Raw genomic sequence first — 21847 nt, 5'->3', positions numbered from 1 at the left:
ATAACTGAAAGAAAATTAAATAATCCACGAAGGATCATCCAGAATAACAAATTTCTAAATTGCTAGTTCACCCGAAACTCTGGCTGATTGGGACCCACACCCAGTTTCACACCTTGGCTCAGACGATTAGATGATCATCAGGGGGTCCTTTGTCCCTCTGTGGGGGATACTCCCACTAGGTTTATATCTGGGACTCTCCACCATTTGACCTTAGAACTGAAGAAGCTTCTCGGATGAGAGGTGAAACATCTTCAAGTAACTTAAAGAAGTCCAGACGCTTTTCTTTGCAAGCTCCTTTGACTACGATGACCTGGATGACTGAGAACCTTCACAGACATATTGCTAGTTCACTAATATACTTGTTTGAACTACAAGCCCACATGTGCACAATGGTATTCCTTGAGAGTGTGGTTACTAATGTCCTGAAAAACTTATGCCAACTGCTAAAAATACAGCTCACAACATGACCGGGGCAGGCAATATTATAAAGTAAGAAAAGCAGCGATTCTGGATCACTGTAGAGTTTGGAAGAGAAGTTCATGTATAACTGAGATGCCCAGTTTCTCTGCCACCATCTCCACATCAGCAATAATGCAACAACCTCCAGTGTTCACATGGAAGATATTTCAAATTTGGACTGGGATAATTAAGTCCCAATCTCTCCAGTAGTGGATATGCTCTAATCATCCAGATAAACACAATATATGCAACCATGTGAACTGTGTCGACATTAGAGGTATTGCAACACTTCTGCAAAAAGTTTTCCTTATTTTACTTTACATATCCTGATATCATCTGACCCTACTTGCCACATAATACTTTCTGTGGTTGGTTAATCTATTCTGGTTTGCTAAAACAACTGTCAGCTGCAAATTAAAAAAAAAAAAAACTACAGAAACAGATTTCACCATGGTTTTTTTTTGTTTTTTTTAAATCAAGACTAAATCTGTTATTAACCTCTGTCTCCCTTCCACAGCATGTCTTTTATCCTGTCTTCCTTCTCTCACCCCAACCGGTCGCAGCAGATGGCCGCCCCTCCCTGAGCCTGGTACTGCCGGAGGTTTCTTCCTGTTAAAAGGGAGTTTTTCCTTCCCACTGTTGCCAAAGTGCTTGCTCATAGGGGGTCATATGATTGTTGGGTTTTTCTCTGCATCTATGAAGCGCCTTGAGGCGACTTATGTTGTGATTTGGCGCTATATAAATAAAATTGAATTGAATTAAATAGTGTACTTAGTACAGCTGAAATAATAATTTTTTAGTCAACAAATAGAAATGTGTTAGCTAACTAATTTCATAGCTGACCAGTTATTTCAGTTTCAAGCTAAGTCTCTGAACATTCATGGGTTGTAAAGTCTGGTAACTTTCATGTTTTGCAAAGTGGTTTGAGCTACAAAACAAGACATTTTATAGCCTAAACAATTAAGTGAACAATCAGAAATTGCTGTAAATGACCTTTTTCTTGAGTTGAGTTTGTCTTCATCCAAATGCTTTAGTTTACATACATTTAATCACTGATGTCTAAACATATATGGACTTGCAGCAGTCCAGCAGTGATGAGGCTCGGGCGGAAAAACACACAAAGACACACACCAACCTCCCACTCTCTCTGGAAAAGCCATCAGACTTCTCTATTTCTAACAAAGGTGGAGGAAGGAGGAAAGGAGGGGGTGTCTGGCCCATAGGTGATATCATAGGGCTGAAGTGTGCTGGGACCAGTGAAGGAGGGCCTAAAGTGAAATACAAAACCAGCAGACAAACGACTGGCAGGGCTAGACGACAAATAACAGAGTCTGGACTCCAAAAATCTGGGGAGACAATGGAGGACTGGGAGCCATTAGTTTTACTGCAAACAGTCAATGAGCAGAGCAGTATGTCTCTCTCTTTCTGAAGCATGATGATGAATTACAGAGAATATTCCAGATGCAAGTCATCAATAAATTTCTCTCTACAGTCTAGTTGCATTTTTTCGTAGGGAAGGGCAGAGTGTAGGCTGGTTTACCTCTCATGAAAAATTAATGTTTATTCTTAAAAACATACCCCCATGCTGTGTCAGCCTGATATCCCTCAAAGAGAAATTTCCACTATAAAAAAAATTCACAAATTTCACAACTGACCTTAACTTGTTGATTCTTCAGTGGCAAAAATCCAAATGATGATATAATTAAAGCTCAGAACTGGGTAACTAAGATAAATTAAGGTCATTACGGTGCATGTGTGTGCCGTGAACCCTGGATGCTTTCCTCGCCAAAGTTAGAAACCTGTGTGCTCGAATTCATACATGTCAGAATTGTTTAAAAGATGCTGGATATTTGTCTGTTATCCTGACTGCTTATTCTTTATTAGGCTTTCGATTAGAATTCATTGTAAGATGGCAAAAGATGTACCCTTAGGCCCCCTCCTCGATTCAGAGATGGTCTTTCCCTTTTCACGTAAATGGCCTCCTTGACTCCGTGCTCAAACCAGCGTTCCTCCCTGTCCAAGATGTGTACATCCTCATCCTTGAAAGAGTGCCCGCTGGCCTGTAGATGTAAACAGACTGCAGAGTCCTGGCCTGACGAGGTAGCTCTTCTGTGTTGTGCCATCCGCTTCGCCAGAGGTTGTTTGGTTTCCCCGATGTATAAATCCTGGCAATCCTCTTGGCACTTAACAGCGTACACTATGTTACTCAGTTTGTGTCGGGGGATCCGATCCTTGGGGTGGACCAGTTTTTGGCGCAGCGTGTTTTGGGGGTTTAAAAGCCACAGAGACTTTTAGAAAAAATGCGTCTCAACTGCTCTGATACTCCTGATACATACAGGATCACTACAGGTTTTCGCTTGGGCAGCGGTTGTCCTTCTCTCCTGGATCGGCTGGAGCTTTCTTTAGGTGCCTTTCCAGCTTTGACAAATGTCCAGCTGGGATAACCACATTTACTCAGGGCCTTCTTGATGTGGTGTTCTTCTGCCTCCCTGGCCGCTGTGTCAGTGGGGATGGTGTTCGCTCTGTATTGTAGCGTCGTAATGACACCCAGTTTGTACGCCAGTGGATGATGAGAGTCAAACCTTAGATACCGATCCGTATGTGTAGGTTTACGGTACACATCAGCTTTTAGATGTCCCCCATTACTGATGGAAATCTCACAGTCTAAGAAGGCTAACCTGCCACTTTTCATATCCTCCCTGGTGAATTTGATGCGTAGATTTGATTTTCACCCAGGTGTCATCCACATATCTGAACCAATGGCTTGGTGGTGTTCCAGGGTAGGATAGCAAAGCCCTCTTTCCCACTTCTTCCATGTACAAATTGGCCACAATGGGTGAAACTGGGGAGCCCATGGCACACTCATGTTTCTGCCTGTAGAACTGACCCTTGTATGTGAAGTAGGTGAAATGAAGACACAGTTCCAAAAGCAAACACACTTGGTCGATGCTAAGAGTGGTCCTGTTGCTGAGGTTGGTGTCATCCTGTAATCTCTTACAGACTACCTCCAACGCTTCCGTGACTGGGATGCAAGTGAAGAGAGATGTAACGTCGTACAAGACCATGGTTTCATCTGCCTCCATGATGACATCTCTCACCTTCTCAACAAAATCCAGGTTGTTCTGGATTTGGTGTTCAGAGCTGCCCACCAGCGGGTTGAGGATGGAAGGCAGAAACTTGGAGATGTTATAGGTGACAGAGTCGATCATGCAGACAGTCGGTCTTAAAGGTGCACCCTGTTTATGTATTTTCAGTAAACCATACAGACTTGGTGTGGACTCCCCTGGGTATCCGGTTGTTCAGTGATGACGCGACGAATCTTACTTCCGGGTCTAAAGTAGTCTGGTTTAATATGGCTTTTGTGTTGTTAACATGTTTAATGTTATGTATTTTCTTCTATTTAATCTCAAAAAGCTCCTAAAACAGTCAGTGATCCCTGTTGACCTCCCTCGGCTTTTATTACCGCTAATCATTTATTTAAGCTCAGTTTTTAAAACCTTGGGATGTAACTACAGCCCAGCCCATGCAGCAGTATATGAATGACTAACCTCGTATTGTGGATGGATTATCTCAGTTGTTCTCCTGGCTGAAGTTTGGTCCTTTTAAAGCATCCTGCCATGCGATTACATTTGTTTCTGACCACCGAGAACACTCACGGTAACTTTTATCGAGTGGAAAAAAAGTTAGCTTGTTTATATTATGCTAACATTATGCTGTGTCGCTAGCAGTCACGTAGCACATCATTATATACCAGCTAGCCCAACTTCAGTAACCCTACAAACGTCACTGCTGTTTAGTTTTCTGTCTTCATTTATGCTGGAAGTGATAACAGAGCTGTACGTTTTAATTTGTTTCCAAAACCCCACAGTCAGGACATGCTATATTGTATTTAGATAGAAGCTAGCGAGCTAACTCCCTGCTAACTTCTAACTCCGTTAAATGTCATAAATTCCGTTTTCATGGATGCCTGGATGTTAAACTCAATTGTTACACCTGGTAGAGCAGAACGCTGATCATTTTATTAAAGATGAAAGACTTTAGACAGTTTTTCGACTCTCAGTAATGCCATAGTGATCGTTTGATATATGGACCTGCAGCGGAGTTTAGACCCAGACACGGCTAGTGACGTCAGACTGAACAACCGGATAGCCTGTGGTATGAGGTCCGGTCAATAGCCTTGTCTTGTTCCAACTGCTTCAGATAGTCTATCACCCTCTTCCTGTAGCCACTTCCTGGGTCTCGTTTCAGGGGCTCATAAGTATTTTCATCACTGAGTAGTGACAAAATTTTCTCATGATAGTCTTTCTGGTTTAGCAATACTGTGCACCTACCCTTGTCTGCCGGAAGGATGATAATGTTGTTGTCATCACTAAGTGATGTGAATGCCTTCCTCTCCTCCATGGTGATGTTGGATGCTGGGGGCTTTGCATTGCTGAGACAGGCCGAAACTTTCCATAGTTGCTCTGCTTCCACTTCTGCAATATTGTTGTTGCAAATTGCTGTTTCTGTGGCTGTGATCAGCTCCACTAGCGGGATTTGTCTCAGTGTGACAGCAAAATTCCCTTTAGAAAGGATGTTTTGTCTCTGTTTGGGTGAGCTGTCTGTCAGACAAATTCTTCACCCACACAGAAGAGCTACCTCGTCAGGCCAGGACTCTGCAGTCTATTTACACCTACAGGCCAGTGGACACTATTTCAAGGATGAGGATGTACACATCTTGGACAGGGAGGAACGCTGGTTTGAGCACAGAGTCAAGGAGGCCATTTACGTGAAAAGGGAAAGTCCATCTCTGAATTGAGGAGGGGCCCTAAGGGTACATCTTTCGCCATCTCACAATGCTGTGATTGCAGCCATTCCCCAACTCTCTGTGAATGGTACTCATGGCCATTGATCAGTGGGTTTTGGTCAGTGGTTGTTGATCAATGGTCATGAGAATTTGCATAATTAAGATTAAGGAACTGACCTCCCAGCCCATTGTTCCATCAGTGGACTGGTTTCAGTCATTATGCAAATGTACTGTTTATAAGATTGGGGAAAACTGCAGTCAGCTGAGACTGAAGAAGTCACTTGGATGAGTGACGAAATATTTCTCCCACAAAACGCTACAGATGAACAGAACCAACTTTTGGAGATTTACTTTCCTGGATGATTGAGAATGCATCAAGACATATAATCATTTCCCAACACTTGGTACAATTATAGCATAATATATCCATCTAGACACACGATACAATATCTAAAGCATTTCTTATCATGTTTCTGCCCAAAGTTTCTCGTGTCACTATTTCAGGTGTCATTGACAGTAAAGTGTAAGAAGACCTCACAGTCACCGCTTATCGTGATAAAATGTTTCAGCCTATCAAACCTTACAAATTGTGGCCCTGTGGCCAAGAAAGACTCATGTTTCTTTCCTGTTTCTTGTGTTTTCAGCAAGTCCTGAACGACTATGGCAACTTCAGTAAGAAACACTTATCACACAACCTCCTTGAAAAGTCATTGCGTAATTTCTGTATTTTATGACTTTCACCTGTACTTCCTCTCCCTGCTTAAAAACCCCTACTCCTTCCAATCAGCTGACCTTCCCCCACATACCCAGCTTTACCCTAGCACCTGAAGCAGCAGCAGCGGCAGCAGTGGTGGTGGCAGTGGCCAGTGGAGCACAAAGGCGCATTTGTTGTCTGGAGAACACGTCTGTGTGTGTGTGTGTGTGTGTGTTTCTGCATGTGCACTCCCCCGCAGATAGTGAGACAGGCTAGGGCCAAGTCGAGGCAGAGCTGTGTCTCTAACCCTTCCACCCGTGGTGCAAGCCACAAACCAAACAGCAGCCCACACCCTCCTCAAGGCCCCAGCAGTCTGAAAGAGCATTCCTCTAAGCTGACTAACTACATGCACACACGCACACAGAGTCATGTACAATGGCATAAATATATTTATATCTATTAACGTATGGTTAAGTAGCCTGAATTCTACAGTCAGTATTCTGTTTATTTCCTTTGAAGGAACAGAAAACAGAAGCACGATGAACACCAAGCTTCAGGCATGGCATATACACTAGACTTATAATTGATCAGGATCTTAAATAAATTCTGTTATTGTTTGTACAACCAATGATACCCTCAACAAAAATGCAACAATATTAGGATGACATCACCATGTGACTTAACTAAGAAATTACTGTCCAACAGTAGCGAGGACACTAAACTCTTTTGTTTTTAAGGTCCAAACAAAGTAAGCACAACAACACAGTTACTACTGTCTACAAACAGACTTCAGTCATGACTCACAGCAGCAATCCCTTTCAGTCAAGTAAATCAAACAATGACAGGAATCCTGAACCCAATCCTGAAGAAGCAGACTTGTCACTGTCATTAGAGACGCCAACCACACACAGACAGACAACACACATAAACTCTCTGTGACCCGTCTTGAACAGAGTCCTGTTGAACATCACTGTCTCGGGTGACCCAGGTGTGATACTTGACATGAAAGTGAATGACAAAGTGTGTGTGCTCATTTAACAAAGTGATGACGCATTTTGTTAAATCACGCCTACAATATCAATCTAATGTTTTACATTCATTTGTCATTTTAGCTTTCAGCTTCCTACCTTGAAAACTTGGTGTTCTTCATTCTCATAACTTTCTAAAAAGTTTGATTTCCTTGAGGCGGGGTTGGATTTTTAATTGCATAAAAAAAGATGAACTTCTTACAGTTCTGAAATTATACAAACCACACAGTTGATTTGATTATGTGAGAATATAAGTAGCTAAATAAACAGAAAATTACAAAATTATTATTTGAGAACGAGAGGAATCAGAACGGAACTACCAAAACAAAAGTTTAGCAGGCACAAACCTCTGTGGGTGCTTTCACACTCATGCCCTTTAGTTAGGGTTTCCCCTGTGCTGCGATTTCATTGAGCAGGCAATCACACTAAAGTGCAGAATAGAACAACCAGAACCTTCATAAGAGGCTCAAGTCCATTCAGCTTTAGTTATTTTAGCTGTCTTACTTAATCCAGTCCCAAAGAACTCTGGACAGGTTGTTTGTAGGAGGGAAAAATGTACTGCACAATTCTGTAGCCTGGCGTGCTTTGTATTCTGGAAGGTAGCTGTGCACTCAAAATTTTATTATGAAGCAACATACTGACTGCTAATTTCATGAAAAGATCTCCCTGGTTCTGCTCAGGTGTCTGGCAGCTCCATATCATCTTTGCAAAGTGTGCAGCAGTAAAGTTGTTTAAGACACGTCCATAAAGTGCTTTTAGCACGCTTCTAGAGTAGTTTTACCTGCTCTGCTCATATAATTAGCACAAGAATGAGCAAATACCAGCTCTGTTGTTGTTTCACTTTAAAACTGCACCACATCTCTCTCTAACAGACAAGATCCCAAACCACGAAGGCTCATTATGTTTTCACTTTTGTGCTCCCACCTCAGACACATCGGACTGATCATCAACATGCTTGCTCCTCTGTAGTGACACTGGCCTACGCTTACAAAATCACCAGATGATTTGAATGAGACAAAATTAACTCTGAATATGACAACAGCACAATGACATGACAGGGCCGAGGTGCACACTGTATGAGTTTGGCAGTGTGTGTCAGTGTGCATTTAATGAAGTCTAGTCTGTCATCCAGACACATGCAGACATCTCTTTTGATGTTCAAATGCTGTCTAGAAGGTAAACAAACCAGTTCTATTTCATCTATTAGCCGGTATATTTTTTGTGTGTGTGTGTGTGAATCCCACTAACCACTGTCTCCCTCTGATAAGCCTGAGAATTCAAGACGCTGCAGCTTGCCAAAGAGACTGCTTCCTCAGTGTCTTTCATCTCAACCCTTGACTTTCTGTTACCTTCTACTTTTATACTTTTCTCATTTGTCAACTGTGTTTTTGTTCACCCATTAATGTCTCATCTTCCCTCATTAAAGCACATTTTCCCCATTATAACAACAACTTCCTTGCAACACTGGGAATTCCATACTTCTCTTCTGCACTTTTTTTTCCCTCTACATCTCTCTTTCAGTGCAAGTGTCCACAGCTTTTATAATGAGGCAAAAAATAAATACTGCTTTAATTCTATTGACTAACCGGAAGGACTATTAACCAAAAGTAGCAAATATAAAAAGACACCAAGTATACAGCAAAAGTAAATCTGTTTGTTTTCAGTCTACATTTCAGGATTAAATTCTGCTGATGTGGATCACAAAGCCATCTTTACATAACTGCTGCACACTGATAAGGTGGAAAACATGATGGTCTGACAAAAGTCAACAAAATGAATTTCCTTAATCAAGAACTGTATTGTTGAAGTACTTTCAACAGTGATGTATAAAGAAACAGCAGTGTGGATGCAGTCCTTCTCACTCTTGGTCCAGTCCCTGTCTTTCTCATTTTATCCCATCTTTTACATCTGAACTTGAAGATCCTACACTCCCTCCTGCCCCAACATGCAGTGTGAGTCAGACTGTAACCTTAGTGCCAGGAGAGATGTGTGTACATAAGACAAACCCTCTCACCACCCCTTGCACAAAGTCAGAGAAGATTAAGATAAAAGGTGAGGAATCCACTTCCCCAGGCTCTGTGAATATAAAACTCACTGTCCACAGTACACGTATCACACATGATATTAAGACAATGGAAAATGTCTCAATGTCTTTTTGATGCCAGTGTGCAACTGTTGGAACTCATTAACCCCAAATATATATTTTTAAGCACACACACAGAAGACGCAACTTTGATGAGTGTGTCTTTCTAAGGAATATTTAACTCCCATTAAGTTTTGTCATTGAAAAGTTACCTCTGTTCACACATGACAGACCCTATATGCACAGGTGCATGATTGTGTCATAATTATTAAACATTTGGCACAAACAACTAGACAACAGATTGAGTTAGTGTGATGTTGTCTACCTATTGTCACAACAACTATCATACACAAAGTACAATCAGGTCAAAAGCAGCACAGTATCTTCTACAAGTTTTGTTTGTGATTAGTTCACACATTATACTGTACTTACAGGAACTACTGATTCCTCCAATGACAACTTGTATAATTGGTCATTTCAAAAAACTTCAAGCCGATATCTGATTCCAGCTTCCCAAAAACCAACACTTTTTGTCTTAATTTCATTTATTTTATTATAATCTATATGCTATACGCTTCTAAACAAAACCTATCTGAAAGTGTCAACTCGGACTGCACAAACAAAGTGTATCTTTGTTATTTCTATCATTTTAAAAATCATCTTAATTACTTGAGTAACCAAAACATTAAGAGATTGATCAACACGGCAACAGTTATTAGTGGTTGCCCTAACTGACAGTCACACATTAGTATTTACAGAAGACAGTCCATCTCTAAGGTCTGTCTCAGAGATCCTCCTATTCACAACAGCAAAAATGGTGTGTGGTGAAGGTCAACTGTTTGCTTGTAGACTAATCTATGCAATCCATAAAAAACACAAATAAAACAAATTAAAAAAAAAGGACGCTGTAGTAATAATAAATTTCAAAGTAACAGCTAGTTTAGGGTATGGAATTATATACATTGGTGTTCTCTAGTTTATGAATGGATTCCCAGTCATAGATGACAAGAACAGAGTTTTCTATACTTCACCATGATTTATGCAAAGTAGCCTGTGAGTGTGTAGTACCATAGTTAGACCCCCTGTCCTCATCACATCTGTTTTGTTTTGTTTTGCAACCAAGATAGCAATGAAGGAAACACTCAAAAGGCTTCAAAAAGGGTTTAAAGCAACCAATAGGTGACCTTATGGTAGCAATGTCCTTTTTTATACCTTCTATAAATATATATCTCTAAAGGAGGTACAGGAAGAGATTATATTGTTTTTAATCAATATGGCATTTTTTGTTACACTGTTTGCAACTGTTTGACTTGCTCAACCACTGCCTCCCAATTACCTGCACCTAAAATTCACCCTCAAAAACTTTAAGTTTAAATGTTTACACTAAGTTTGACTGTGTGGCAATGGTTGACAAAGTTTTTTCATTTGGGGGGGGGGGGGGGGGGGGGGGTGAAATGTGGTAGTGTCTCCCAAAACAGTTACAAAACAAGTCACTTCTCTGAACAGAAAACCACTCAAGAATGGACACCCCTATGGTTGGAGTTTGAGAGAAAAAAACGTGACCTGGTTAGGGTTGGCAAAAGGTCAGGGATTTAGGTTAAAATGTGAAATGTAATAGTTTGCTTTAAAAATGTGGTCTGGGTAAAGTAACTACTTCCTTAAGGCTAAAAAGCCTATGTAATCTTGGTTGACGTTAGGAAACAATCATGGCCATAACTCAGGAAAAGAAAAAAGAAAAACGACATTTACTACGCTTAGGAAACAGGAAGCATACGTACATGTTTGGTCTCAAAGCCTGAGGTTTTGTTGACCTATCCAACCAACCTGACCTCCTCCCAATACTGACTTTGTAACTATATTTAACTCTGCTCCCAGTTTATCCTGGTATAACGGAAACACAACTTGGCTCCTGTTTATAGATACAGGTCTTGGTAAACAACAGGACACACATCTGTTAGTCATCTTGTCACACTCACACAGCAGGCTGTCACACTACACATCCTTCCCTCATGCATTAGAAACTCATAGTGGCTTGACGCACTTTACACACTAGTGTTTTCGGCTAACCCAAGTTTACAGCTCACAGGAAGACAGGACTTTAATAGGGCCAATGGAGAAAAGAAGAGGGTAGGTCAGTACCACAGCTGCTCGTTGCTGAATGAGTCAGGCTTGAACTTGGACAGAGGTTTAAACTTTTACTTACGTCTTAAATGAGTAAAGCTGCTCATTGTCAAAAACCACTAAAAGGCAAGTAGAGCAATGGCACTCTCTGAGTAACAGTCAAAGCCTGCAATACTTTGTTTTGACCTCAACTGGGAACATGACTAATGTTTTTTTCATAAGATAAAGGCACACCTACACCTACATGCAGCCCCACTGACCACGTCAATGACCTCCAACCCAAAAATAACTTAACCACCAAACTCACCAAGCTGTTATACAGTTTCCACAGATAGTCCTGTAATTGTGTGCTAGTGTTATCTAGCAGATTGCAGCCATTCAAAAACAACTAGTCTTTCCCAAAGCTCCCCAGCTGATTCGAAGATTCATCTGACAGACCAAACTCACATACACAAAAAGAAATAAGTGTGCTTGACACGACAGGAAAAAAAAAATAGCCTTGAGATTTCAATATAATATTCTGTCACTTGGCCCGCTGAGATCTGATCCTTTCTTTCCCCATAACTCTATCTCAATGTACACCACTGAGATGTGATATAATTTTCCTGCTATTCCCCCACCATATACAACTATTGATTCAATCAATATACACAGAGCCCGCTTCCTTCGACTCAGCATCACTGCAAACCACCATTAAGACGGGTAGCAATGAGCTTGAACAGGGAGTTCATGTGTCAGAGAGATAGAAGCTGACCTCCCTGTGGACAGGCCTGAACATGCAAGCAGCTGCTGTCAGCAAGCCAAAACGTGGGGGAATTAATAGAAACAGCAGCTCTCCAGGGACTCTGTTAGCCAACACTGACAGCCAGCTCTGATCTGGGGTCATCTTAATGCACTCCACCTCTTCCCTTCTGCATTAGTGGTGGGAAATATGAAACCTGGATCATGACAAACATTATTTAACTTTCTGGGTAGGCTTAATTCTGAACGCTGGCCCAGGCCTGTGCAAGCCGTGATATGCACACTTGTGGCAATGAAGAATGTGGGAGTGCCCCACTGAGGCTCAATTTTCATCTGACAGTATGCTATTAAATCTGATTAGCCCACAAACACTAGTGAGATTTTGCAGATGCAAGCAAAGGTCTGGAGAGTTTAGTTGTAAAAGTGGAGAAAGCAGAAGAAGTAAAATACATGTGAGCACACACTGTACTTTTAATACAAGTTCCACCTGTCCATCCATCCATTTTCTTTCGCTGCAGTTGGACCTGGTTAAAACTAATTCAATTTGATATGACATCTCCAAAGCAAAATGTATCATGTTCAGTTTTTAGAACTGTTATAGGGACGTGTAACAGGCTCTTTATAGCTATTTTGGAGGCTGCAGACTACTCGCTTCTTCTGCACAACAGACTGGAGGCATTCTCCATCTGTAGATACTGACAAAGCTTTTTATTACTGACACGGGTGTTAATTATATGCCAAGTATCTTATCTTAAAGGGATGCCCCTTAAAAACCACATCACGTAAGCTGACACATGTGAGTATGCAAAATGACTCAAATTGATTATCCATGTAACGGACAAGAACTTTCAAGTTGACGAATCAGTTAATCTCTGCTCATTGGGTGGATTAAGGTGTACTAAAACAACCGGCAACTGAGAGTTACTTGAAAAATCAACACTGCAGTAATACCACACATACATTTTAAAGAGTGGCAGGGGTAAAATCCATGATTTGTGTTTACATTGTGCACCTCAGAGGCTTTTACAAGCACAGCCTCTCATCGAGGGAGGAGAATGACTGCTCAGGAGAGAAGTGACTCACAGAAGCTACCAGCTGTGATTTACTGACAAATGCCACTGTTGGTTATTTGTTCTAAATAATGTGTTGATGGACAAATGGCTGTGCAGACTGAGAGCAAGAAGAAGCCAGCTCCACGGGCTCGCCTACGCACTAAGAACGCTAGAAAGCGTCCCAGATTAAGGCCAAGTTATATAACTTGGACTCCATTAATGCTTTTGCACTGCATGTGCTCTGCTGGCTAGTTAATGCATGGACTGTACCCTTTTTATTCTCAGCAAAACACCCTCAGCTGAATGCTGATGTGATAATAAGAAAGTGCTGAAGGCTGCTCGCTTAAAGTGAAGTGTGCACACGATGACAGCATGATGCCCCAGCAGCTCGCCACCGAGATGTTTCAGACATGATCTGCTAGCTCTGCTCATGGTCCAACGCTAGCTCGTTAAGCAGCACCTTAGCCACCATGTTGCTGCACAATAAACACGTAAAGGAAATCAACAGTTTGAAATATTGACGCCAGAAAGGAAGTGGAAATGTCAACTTCTCAAGTCGAGCAATGATGCCATACATGTGCAAGGCGCCGAGGATGACAGAAACCAGGGAAGAAACCTTTTTGAGTTTTCTGTAACAAAGCTGTAATGAAATCAGATGAAGTAATAACCCCCCGGGGAAGCTACTAAGTGTACAGCTAGCTAGGATGCTGATTTCACGGTCAACGCTCAAACTCTCCTTACCGCGGTATAGTGATGCATTTCGTGTTGATATTCTGGGTGGTGATGGCTTTCTCCAGTTCGTCCAGTTGTCCCGTCTTCTTCAGCTTCTTCACCAGGCTCTTCACCGCTTTTTCACACCACTTCTCCTCCTGGCCGTTCTGCTCTCCCTTCTTCCAGCCCAAAAGTCGTTTGACAATGGGGGGAGTGAAAGGCAAAATTGACATCTTTTGAGTTCAGCTGAAGTCAGTCCAGTGTCGAGAAGTCCGTCAGTTTGGAAAAAACACGGAGGAACAGTTGTCCCTAAAGCGCTCCGAGTAGTGGAGACGACGGGAGTAAAGACAAACTGCTGCTGTTGTTGTTGTTTTTAATGTCACACAAAACACATCTCGGAGTCGCACCGACCACTTTTAGCGGACTCGCTCCGTCTGTCTCGAGCTCAGCCGTGAACTGTGCACCGGTAGTCTGTTGCGCTGTGGATTTAGTGCTACTCCGCCAGAAAACCTAGTTCCGTCTGCACTCTTTCAGGCCAGAGCTAGTCTAAACACACCTCACTTGACTCACACCCAAAACTGCGTCGCTAGCTCTAAGGCAGAAACGAAAGCGTCGTGATAGGTTTTTTACGTCTCTGAATGCTCTAGCCTTCCACGAGCAAAGTTTTTGGTTAAGTTCAGAGTCATCCGCGGGTGCTGGAGCCTCCGACTGAAGTCTGCTAAGAGTCTGCATCAAATGCAAATGCATGAGCTGCTGCTGAGAGTCTCAATTCAGACTTTAGACTGCACAGCAGACCCATGAAAGGCCAGTGTGAGCAGCTGGCCAAATGTGTTTCGCTGATATTGCGCAATCTCCATCCTTTTCCCTGTTATTGCTGATAAACCTCCACGTGGCTGTGTCTAAATAAGCAGTCACAACAGATCACTTGATTTAGTTATGTAACACTGGGCAGTTTTTGTTCTTTTGCATGTGACTTCACTTCAAAATTTCTGATGAAATTAGGTCCTTGTTTTCCTTCTGTTTTTCTTTTGTTTCAGTAGGCTGTATAGGACAGTGGAGCTGTCTAAATAAAATAAAAAAAACGTTGGCTCTGTTGTGTTTCAGTTTAGACTGTGAGACATAATTATAATCAAAAGAGCTGTTCTTTTTAAAAATAAGTGTAGGTTTCCAACTTCAGCAGGAAAACATACTCTATGCTTCTTTTTCCATTTTACTTTTAGAAATCCACATATGCTTAATTGCCTGGCTGTCAGCCACATAACCAAGGTTGCATAAGAATACAGCCGTGCCTATGTTTTTGTTGAATAAAGGCTTGAGGTTTGACATTCAGCATCTCTAGCGCAAAGGGTTTCCAGTAATTGCTACTGGCTTGTTTTGTCTCCAGATGGGTGAATAACTCTGGAGCTGCTGTAAAGATGGAAGGTGATAGGAGTCGTACATGAATGCAAGAGATGAGCCACTAACTTGCCTCAGCTTGTTTTACATGTGAACACAGGAATCAACGAGGTGGCAGTTTGGCTTTGCAGCTTGGCTCAGCTCCACTAAAGCACAAGTACAGCTTGACACATGCACATGTAGGCCTAAACACCTCCACCACACCACCTTTCACACACACTCCCTGTTTCAGTGTCAAGGAGTCAAGTGGCAGATGTACAATGGGCCGTGCAGTGCCGCTGAGCTCACCGCAGAGAGAGTGATAGCGGGACTGTTTAGGGTGTGAAGCTGCCTTTGTTCCTGCAGCTTCAAAAGAAAGACTTTACTGCTTTCAAGCACAGTTTCCAAAGTCGGGTATCTTATTAGCAGGCACTTGAAAGAGTCGTAAAATGTGAACGCTCTGCACAAAGAAGCCGGTGCACTTGCTTGGATTTAGTTTACAAATTTTCTATAGTCACACAGAAGAAGAACTTACACAGCTGGAATTCAAATGGCCCACAGTGGACGCATATATGAGGATAGTGATGGTAGTGAGGTGCCAATATTTGCTCACTGCCTCCACTGACTGTTCAGAATTATACAACTATAGTGGCATTGACCTGCTGTTACCATTTTGGTATGTGTGTACAGGCGCATTGACCTGCATTCAGCCAGCAAGCCCCCTCCTCCACTCCTATGCACAGTGTGAAGTTTGTGCTAAAAATACAGCTGGCTTTAAGCTCAGCAGGACATACCCGTCTCCTTTCATCTATTTTGGTTGCACAGCAGTGTGTATTTTTATATCTGCTACAGGCATGTCAAGGTTTCTTCATACATGATATCTTTGTTAAATGAATTCTCACCCTTGAGCAAAGATTTTCTAAAAAATAAACAAAGGACTTCTCAGATCAATGAATGTGAGGAAACTATCACAAGCACTTAGTGTGAGCAGCTGCTTTGACCTGTAGAGATTAGGTTTTATGTGCAGTCCCAGATATCAACAGCTCCTTGTCTGTAGTAACAATCAAGTCCACAAAAGTGTAAAACACACCACTCTCTCGCTCTGTGGTGGGTTGGCAGGTTGGAGGAGAAGGCTGGAGGAGCGTGTGGCCGTGTGTCACACGCTGAGGCCCCGCGGCCCTCTCGACACCTGTTTACGCCCCCAGGGACACGACCGGCCAAGACAGCTGGTTTGTTTTGGAGAAGTGCAGGCCGAGACGGAGCGGATATGGGGGTGCGGGGCGGGGGGATGGGATTACAGATGGGCCGCAGTAGACAGGCGGGAGGACGGGTGTACGGGTGGGGGTTGGGGGTGGAGTTGTGGGCTTCTGTGAGAAGAATTACTGAGCACAAAAGGAACGTCAGCGAGACTCAATGGGCAGTGGCCACTGCAGTCCGATGGATGATAATGACATTGTGCTGGCAGCAACCTCAGGGGACTTGGTCCAGTGTGTGTGTGTGGGTGTGGGTGGGTCTTTGACGTCATAATGTCCCAGTGGAGAGGCATTCAAACTGTGGGAGTCTGGATGGATGTGATAAGGAAGCAGATGACCAGTTATTAGCCAATTTTAAAAAGACAGATGCTGAAGATTATCATTTGAACTTAGATGTAAATAACTGCTTAAATACAGTCAGCATCCCCTAGAAAGTTTAATTCATCGCTCATGTGTACCAACCCCAACTACATCTAAAATTATCGCACACTTTTATTTCAGTAAATTAAAAAAATCAATTTAAAAGTTATATATTGGACACAATAAACACAGATCTTTTTCTGTTGGTTATGTTCTGCAGATTTTTGTAACATATACTGTTTAGAGTTTTTTCAGAAGGTCCTGGTTTTGGATAATCACATATAAAATTTTGTATTTGACAGTTGCTACAGATGTTTGAAAAGCAACAAAAATACACAAAAAAATGTAGGTAAATGTCACAAATCCTGCTTAAAAACCCCTCACAGAAGTGTTGCAGCTCGAACGCAATGGATTACTAATAAAACTAGTAAAACCAGACCATGAAATAGAGTGATTGCTCCAAATGTTACATATTTTACTGTTCATAGTTTGTCAAAGGAGATCACTTTATAACAACCCTGTGTATGATTTTACAATAAAATCCACAATTATTATGTCAGAAGATTACACATTTTTAGGTGTTAAAAACGAAATAAATAATTTTAAAAGACAATATTTTACCTGGCCATGAAGATTATACACATCTTTCTCAAACTAAATGCGCAAAATCTACCATTCACCATTGTTTCACCACAGACTCTCAAAGTTTTTTTGGCATGCCCTGCTAGAGAGAAAAAAAACGTATATAATCTTCCAAAAACCTTTTTTTCTGTTATTAAAAATGAAAAAGGAACAAGTTTAATTTTAGTTTTAAAAATGGTGCAATATTCTTTGACTTCTTTTTTTTTTAATTCCTTCTCCTGATCCGTCACACCAGCTTCTCCCCCTGAGAATCACTAACATATACAAAGTTGGCGTGACTGCCTGCATGTGTTTGTTTGTGCGTGTTTGACATATACCAGTTCATGAGTGAACAGAGCTCAGGGGTGCCATATAAAAGTGTTAACACTGATCCTCTTGGCAATAACAGGACACTGTGTTTTCCCTCTGAGAGAGCCATCAATCGTTCAACAGCTTATGACAGCTCCTCCAGGGATGGTAGAGCGAGCACATGGTGTACCAATCAACACCATAACTATCACGCACACACAGGCAAACCCACACACACCCTTCCACATGCAGTAGGCCCTTCCTTTCTCACTTCACTACTCTATAAATGACAGTTCGTTGTGCCTGCTTGTGCTTTCACTTTTGTATGCAGACCCATCAAAAGTGACTCTGTTTCCACATTGGTATACAGATTGTTTTGTTCCGGCACTTATTTTGTGTGTGACGTCACTCTTTTTACCAGCTCATCTACTCAAACACAGGAAATGGTGTTCGGTCCAAATCCCTTGTGACAGATCTTTTGAAACTTTGTGCTGTTGCGCAAGTCACTCTGCTATGAATAACAGGAAGGCAGCTATTTTTCATCTCAGTCTAATTGCCAGTCACTCGGCTAAATCTTCATAGTCAGTCTTCATAAGCATGCCCTTATTGGTTGTTTGCAGTTACTAGAATCACACAATTGCAAGAAAAACTTGAGAGTACATTCTTTTTAAAATATTTGCAGCGTTCAATCTGACTGAACTAACACACAATGCAGGTTAATAAACAATCACACAAGTGAACTCTCGCCAATATAACTCATAGAAAGCGGCAACAACCTCCATTTCCTGTAGCTGCTTATGAGAATTGCACACTGATGATGATTAAATTAGGAAGGTTCATTTTTGCAGAGCTGTTTCAATTCACTATTTCTGCAATGCCTTAATAGAGCAGCTGTCTTCAGGTCCGGCAATAGTATTTTAGTTGGGCTAAGGGGTCAGAATTTAGTCTTGAGTTGATAATTCAAAAACATGCGGGTTTTGTTTTTTGGGGGGACGGGGGGTCATTTACTATGGTTCTCCTCATATACTCCTAAATAAAATCTGGACACAATTTTGAATGTATGCTGATCCGTCCATTGTGTGCAGACCCACTTTTCCTCCAAATAAAGTCATGTTAAACTTTAAACTTGGTCGTAGGACTTTTTTAGTGAGCACGCTTTGTAGTGACACCTTTTTATAACGACACTTCTGCAATCCTAACGTCTGATCTCATCTCCTTAAATTAGAGAAACTGCCAAGTAGCTCTAGGGACATTTGTTGCGACAATGACTGTCTTTTTTTTAAACATCTTGTACTGTAAGTTATTACTCAATATGTTCAACAAGACTGCTTGCCTATTCTCTTCTGTTTATCCAATTTAGGCTCACGGGAGGGCTGGAGCCTATCCCAGGCATGAGGCAGGGTACACCCTGGCTAGGTTGCCAGTCTGTCGCAGGGCTTACACAGAGAGAGACAACCATTCACGCTCCCATTCACGCCTACGGGTGATTTAGAATCACTAATTAACTTGCTCACACTAACTGCATGTCTATGGACTGTGTGAGGACGCTCGAGTACCTGGAAAGAATATGCAACCCCCACACAGAAAGGTAACGGCCAGAACGTGGATTCAAACCCAGGACCTTCTAATGAGGCAACATGCTCCACATAACATCCAAAACCTATGAGATTGTGTTGCCTTTCTTTATTTTTGCATTGCTAGAGAAGCAGTTTTTTATTATACAGAATGTTTACATTAGATGACAAATAAACCCCAGAACAACCCAATATTGCTGCTATGAATTTAAAAAATCAAATTAATAAATTAAAGTCATTGTAATGTCTCTTTTTGCCAGCCACGGCATTTTGAATGCATGTTATTTGTTTGAAATGGGCAATAGGAATAAAACTTCACTGTCTGATGGCACGATGACTCAAATTGGTAAAATAAAGCAGAAGCAAAGAACATTTCCCATAAAGCCAAGCTTCCTGAGATAGATTTCCTCTCAGCGCAAATGTAAAATGGTAATAACTGCTTATATTACCCCCTACACCCGCTGAATTATGAACTTTACTGCCCAATAGTAGCTGCTGTTGTTTTTCTCAAAATAAAAGTTCAGTATATTTAATTTTAAACTATTTGTTAGATATTCCCAGAAAAACAAAGGATAGGAACTCAGTAATAAATATTTCCTTTTAGTTTTTCAAGTAGGATTGACAGGATGACCCTGCAGGGAAATGGGTCCGTGTGAGTGTCCTGACTGGTACCACAGACTCATGTTTGTTGCTCATCAGCACTGTGTGACTCTGCTCATACGACTTCTCCCTGGTACTACATAAACACACATGACTCACAGTCCAGGTGGGTCTTTTCTCTTTCCTTATATAGCTGTGGTAAACCTAGTCTTTGTATCTGCAGTGAAAAGTTTATCTCCACTTGAGCTATGACTCACCGTATAGCCCTGGTGATAACCCGTTGTTCCTACTATGACTTATTATAAAATGCAAGCTTGTACAGTGTCGTCTGAGGCAGCGCTGCCATGACTTACCTCTGAGTCATGAGTCACTATAAATGGCTGTTGGTCAATCCCTGTGAGAGCAAATTTCCTTTTGTTAGCATGCCTGCATAATCTCATTGATAGCAGACAGGATATTGAGTTAAGGTCACTCAGTTTGAGACACTGTTTGGAGGCAAAGAGTACTGAATACTGTGCCATATGACACACGGAGTCATTAGGTATCCTCTAACAGCCTTATTAGAGTACTTTCACTTGTAATTCGGGATGTGCTAAACTTGATAAGTAGCAGAGTATGTGGCCAAATATAATTGGAAGAATAATCCACTGAACGTAGACATATTTGATGACAGAAAGTCAGATAAAATAAGCTTTACAACCGATTTCTCATCATATTGACATACCCACAGTGTAACACATATACTTGATATTCAATGAAGGAACTAATCAGTTCTCTTAATTAAGTCTAAAAGTATTACTTTGAGCAAAATCAGATTAATCTAGAATTCTGACTTATTTTCATACTCCTTTACAACGTATAAAGCTCAGTTATCCTTAAACTCATTTTTCTCAGATAACTATACTGTTTCAAAAGAAACATGATGATTATATTACCAGATGTGTATTTTGAGGGTTCAGAAAACTTCAAAAGGGATGAAGGGAACATGATATTCTCCATTTAGTCAGTTTCCTGCAGGAACTTTTCACCTATAAGTAATAGTAAATAGGTAGTACTTACTATAAAGTAGTTTAAAAAAGAATAGGCAGTAGGTACTTTGTAGCAAATGTAAAAGTAGGTCATTAAACTGATATAATAACAGGAAGTAAATGGCATTTTATGTTTCTCAGAGTAAAGCGAACAATTTTTCAGTCATCATTCACTTTATTGAACTTGTTTATTCACATTAAATGAACTTAACTCTGTGACTCATGAGGTGATTTGAAGTGACTCAGTCAGCGAATTCCCATTGTTTAAACAGCTTTCAATGATCTATGTGTCTAAAATGACTGCTGCATATAGTATAACAGCATGATTCTGGTCCTCCTATCATCAGCTCCTTTCACTAATGACTCTAAATTTACTCCAGTGTAAAGCAACTGTTGAGCCCTTAGCACAGCAATCTTAATAATTAACACTTGAACAGCTGTTGCTTCAACCAAGTCTCTTTTTTCAACTTTACTCAACAGTGACACCTCAGTGAGGTATATGTGGACATCATATGCGGACACCACAAACCAGAAATAAGGTACCAGGAGACCAAGAGTGTAGCGCTGAAATGGGAAAATACAATGCAGTAAATGATCAAACTAACTGGCTTTGCCAGGAAAAAATTCTGTTTTTACAGACTTTGGGACTTACATTCAACGACCATTTGAACGCTAGTGGCACAGATTCAACAACATTTCCTCAGACATTTTTCTTCATATTGACAGCATGACAGAGTTGCTACAGATTTGTGGGTTGGAAGTGAACCTGTCACTCCACCACAACTCAAAGCTCCCTACTGAACTGAGATGCAGTAACAAGTGAACAGAAATCGAGACTCATCACATCAGATAACATTTTTCTAGTCTCCTGCTGTCCAATGTTGGTGAGTCTGTGTAAATTAATGGGGGCACAAAGAAAGATCCAAGAATTAATTTCAGTAACCATGACTCCTTCAGTCAGCACCACTGCTCTTGGACTTAAACCCAGGGTTGGCCTTTTAAGGGTCTGACAAAATCAAACCATCGAATTCCATCCAACCATTTTCCTCAGCT

At 41.3% G+C, this 21847-nt stretch overlaps 1 protein-coding gene across 1 annotated transcript in view; it reads right to left on the bottom strand.

Annotated features, from left to right (window-relative positions):
* smad3a (SMAD family member 3a) overlaps positions 1–14353 on the bottom strand; it is a 30630-nt gene extending 16277 nt beyond the window's left edge. Inside the window, exon 1 of the mRNA XM_086292314.1 lies at positions 13706–14353. Within this exon, the coding sequence (XP_086148440.1) occupies positions 13706–13908 (203 nt within the window). The 5' untranslated portion in view covers positions 13909–14353. The remainder of the gene's footprint in view (positions 1–13705) is intronic.
* Between the last annotated feature and the right edge of the window lie 7494 nt (positions 14354–21847).

Source organism: Aulonocara sp. 'chitande type north' Nkhata Bay, linkage group LG1 (genome assembly GCF_057382095.1).
Source record: "Aulonocara sp. 'chitande type north' Nkhata Bay isolate Kocher_YH1m ecotype deep benthic linkage group LG1, A_spYH_male_GT1.1, whole genome shotgun sequence".
Lineage (NCBI taxonomy): Eukaryota > Metazoa > Chordata > Actinopteri > Cichliformes > Cichlidae > Aulonocara > Aulonocara sp. 'chitande type north' Nkhata Bay.
This window is presented reverse-complemented; position numbering and strand designations above follow the sequence as displayed.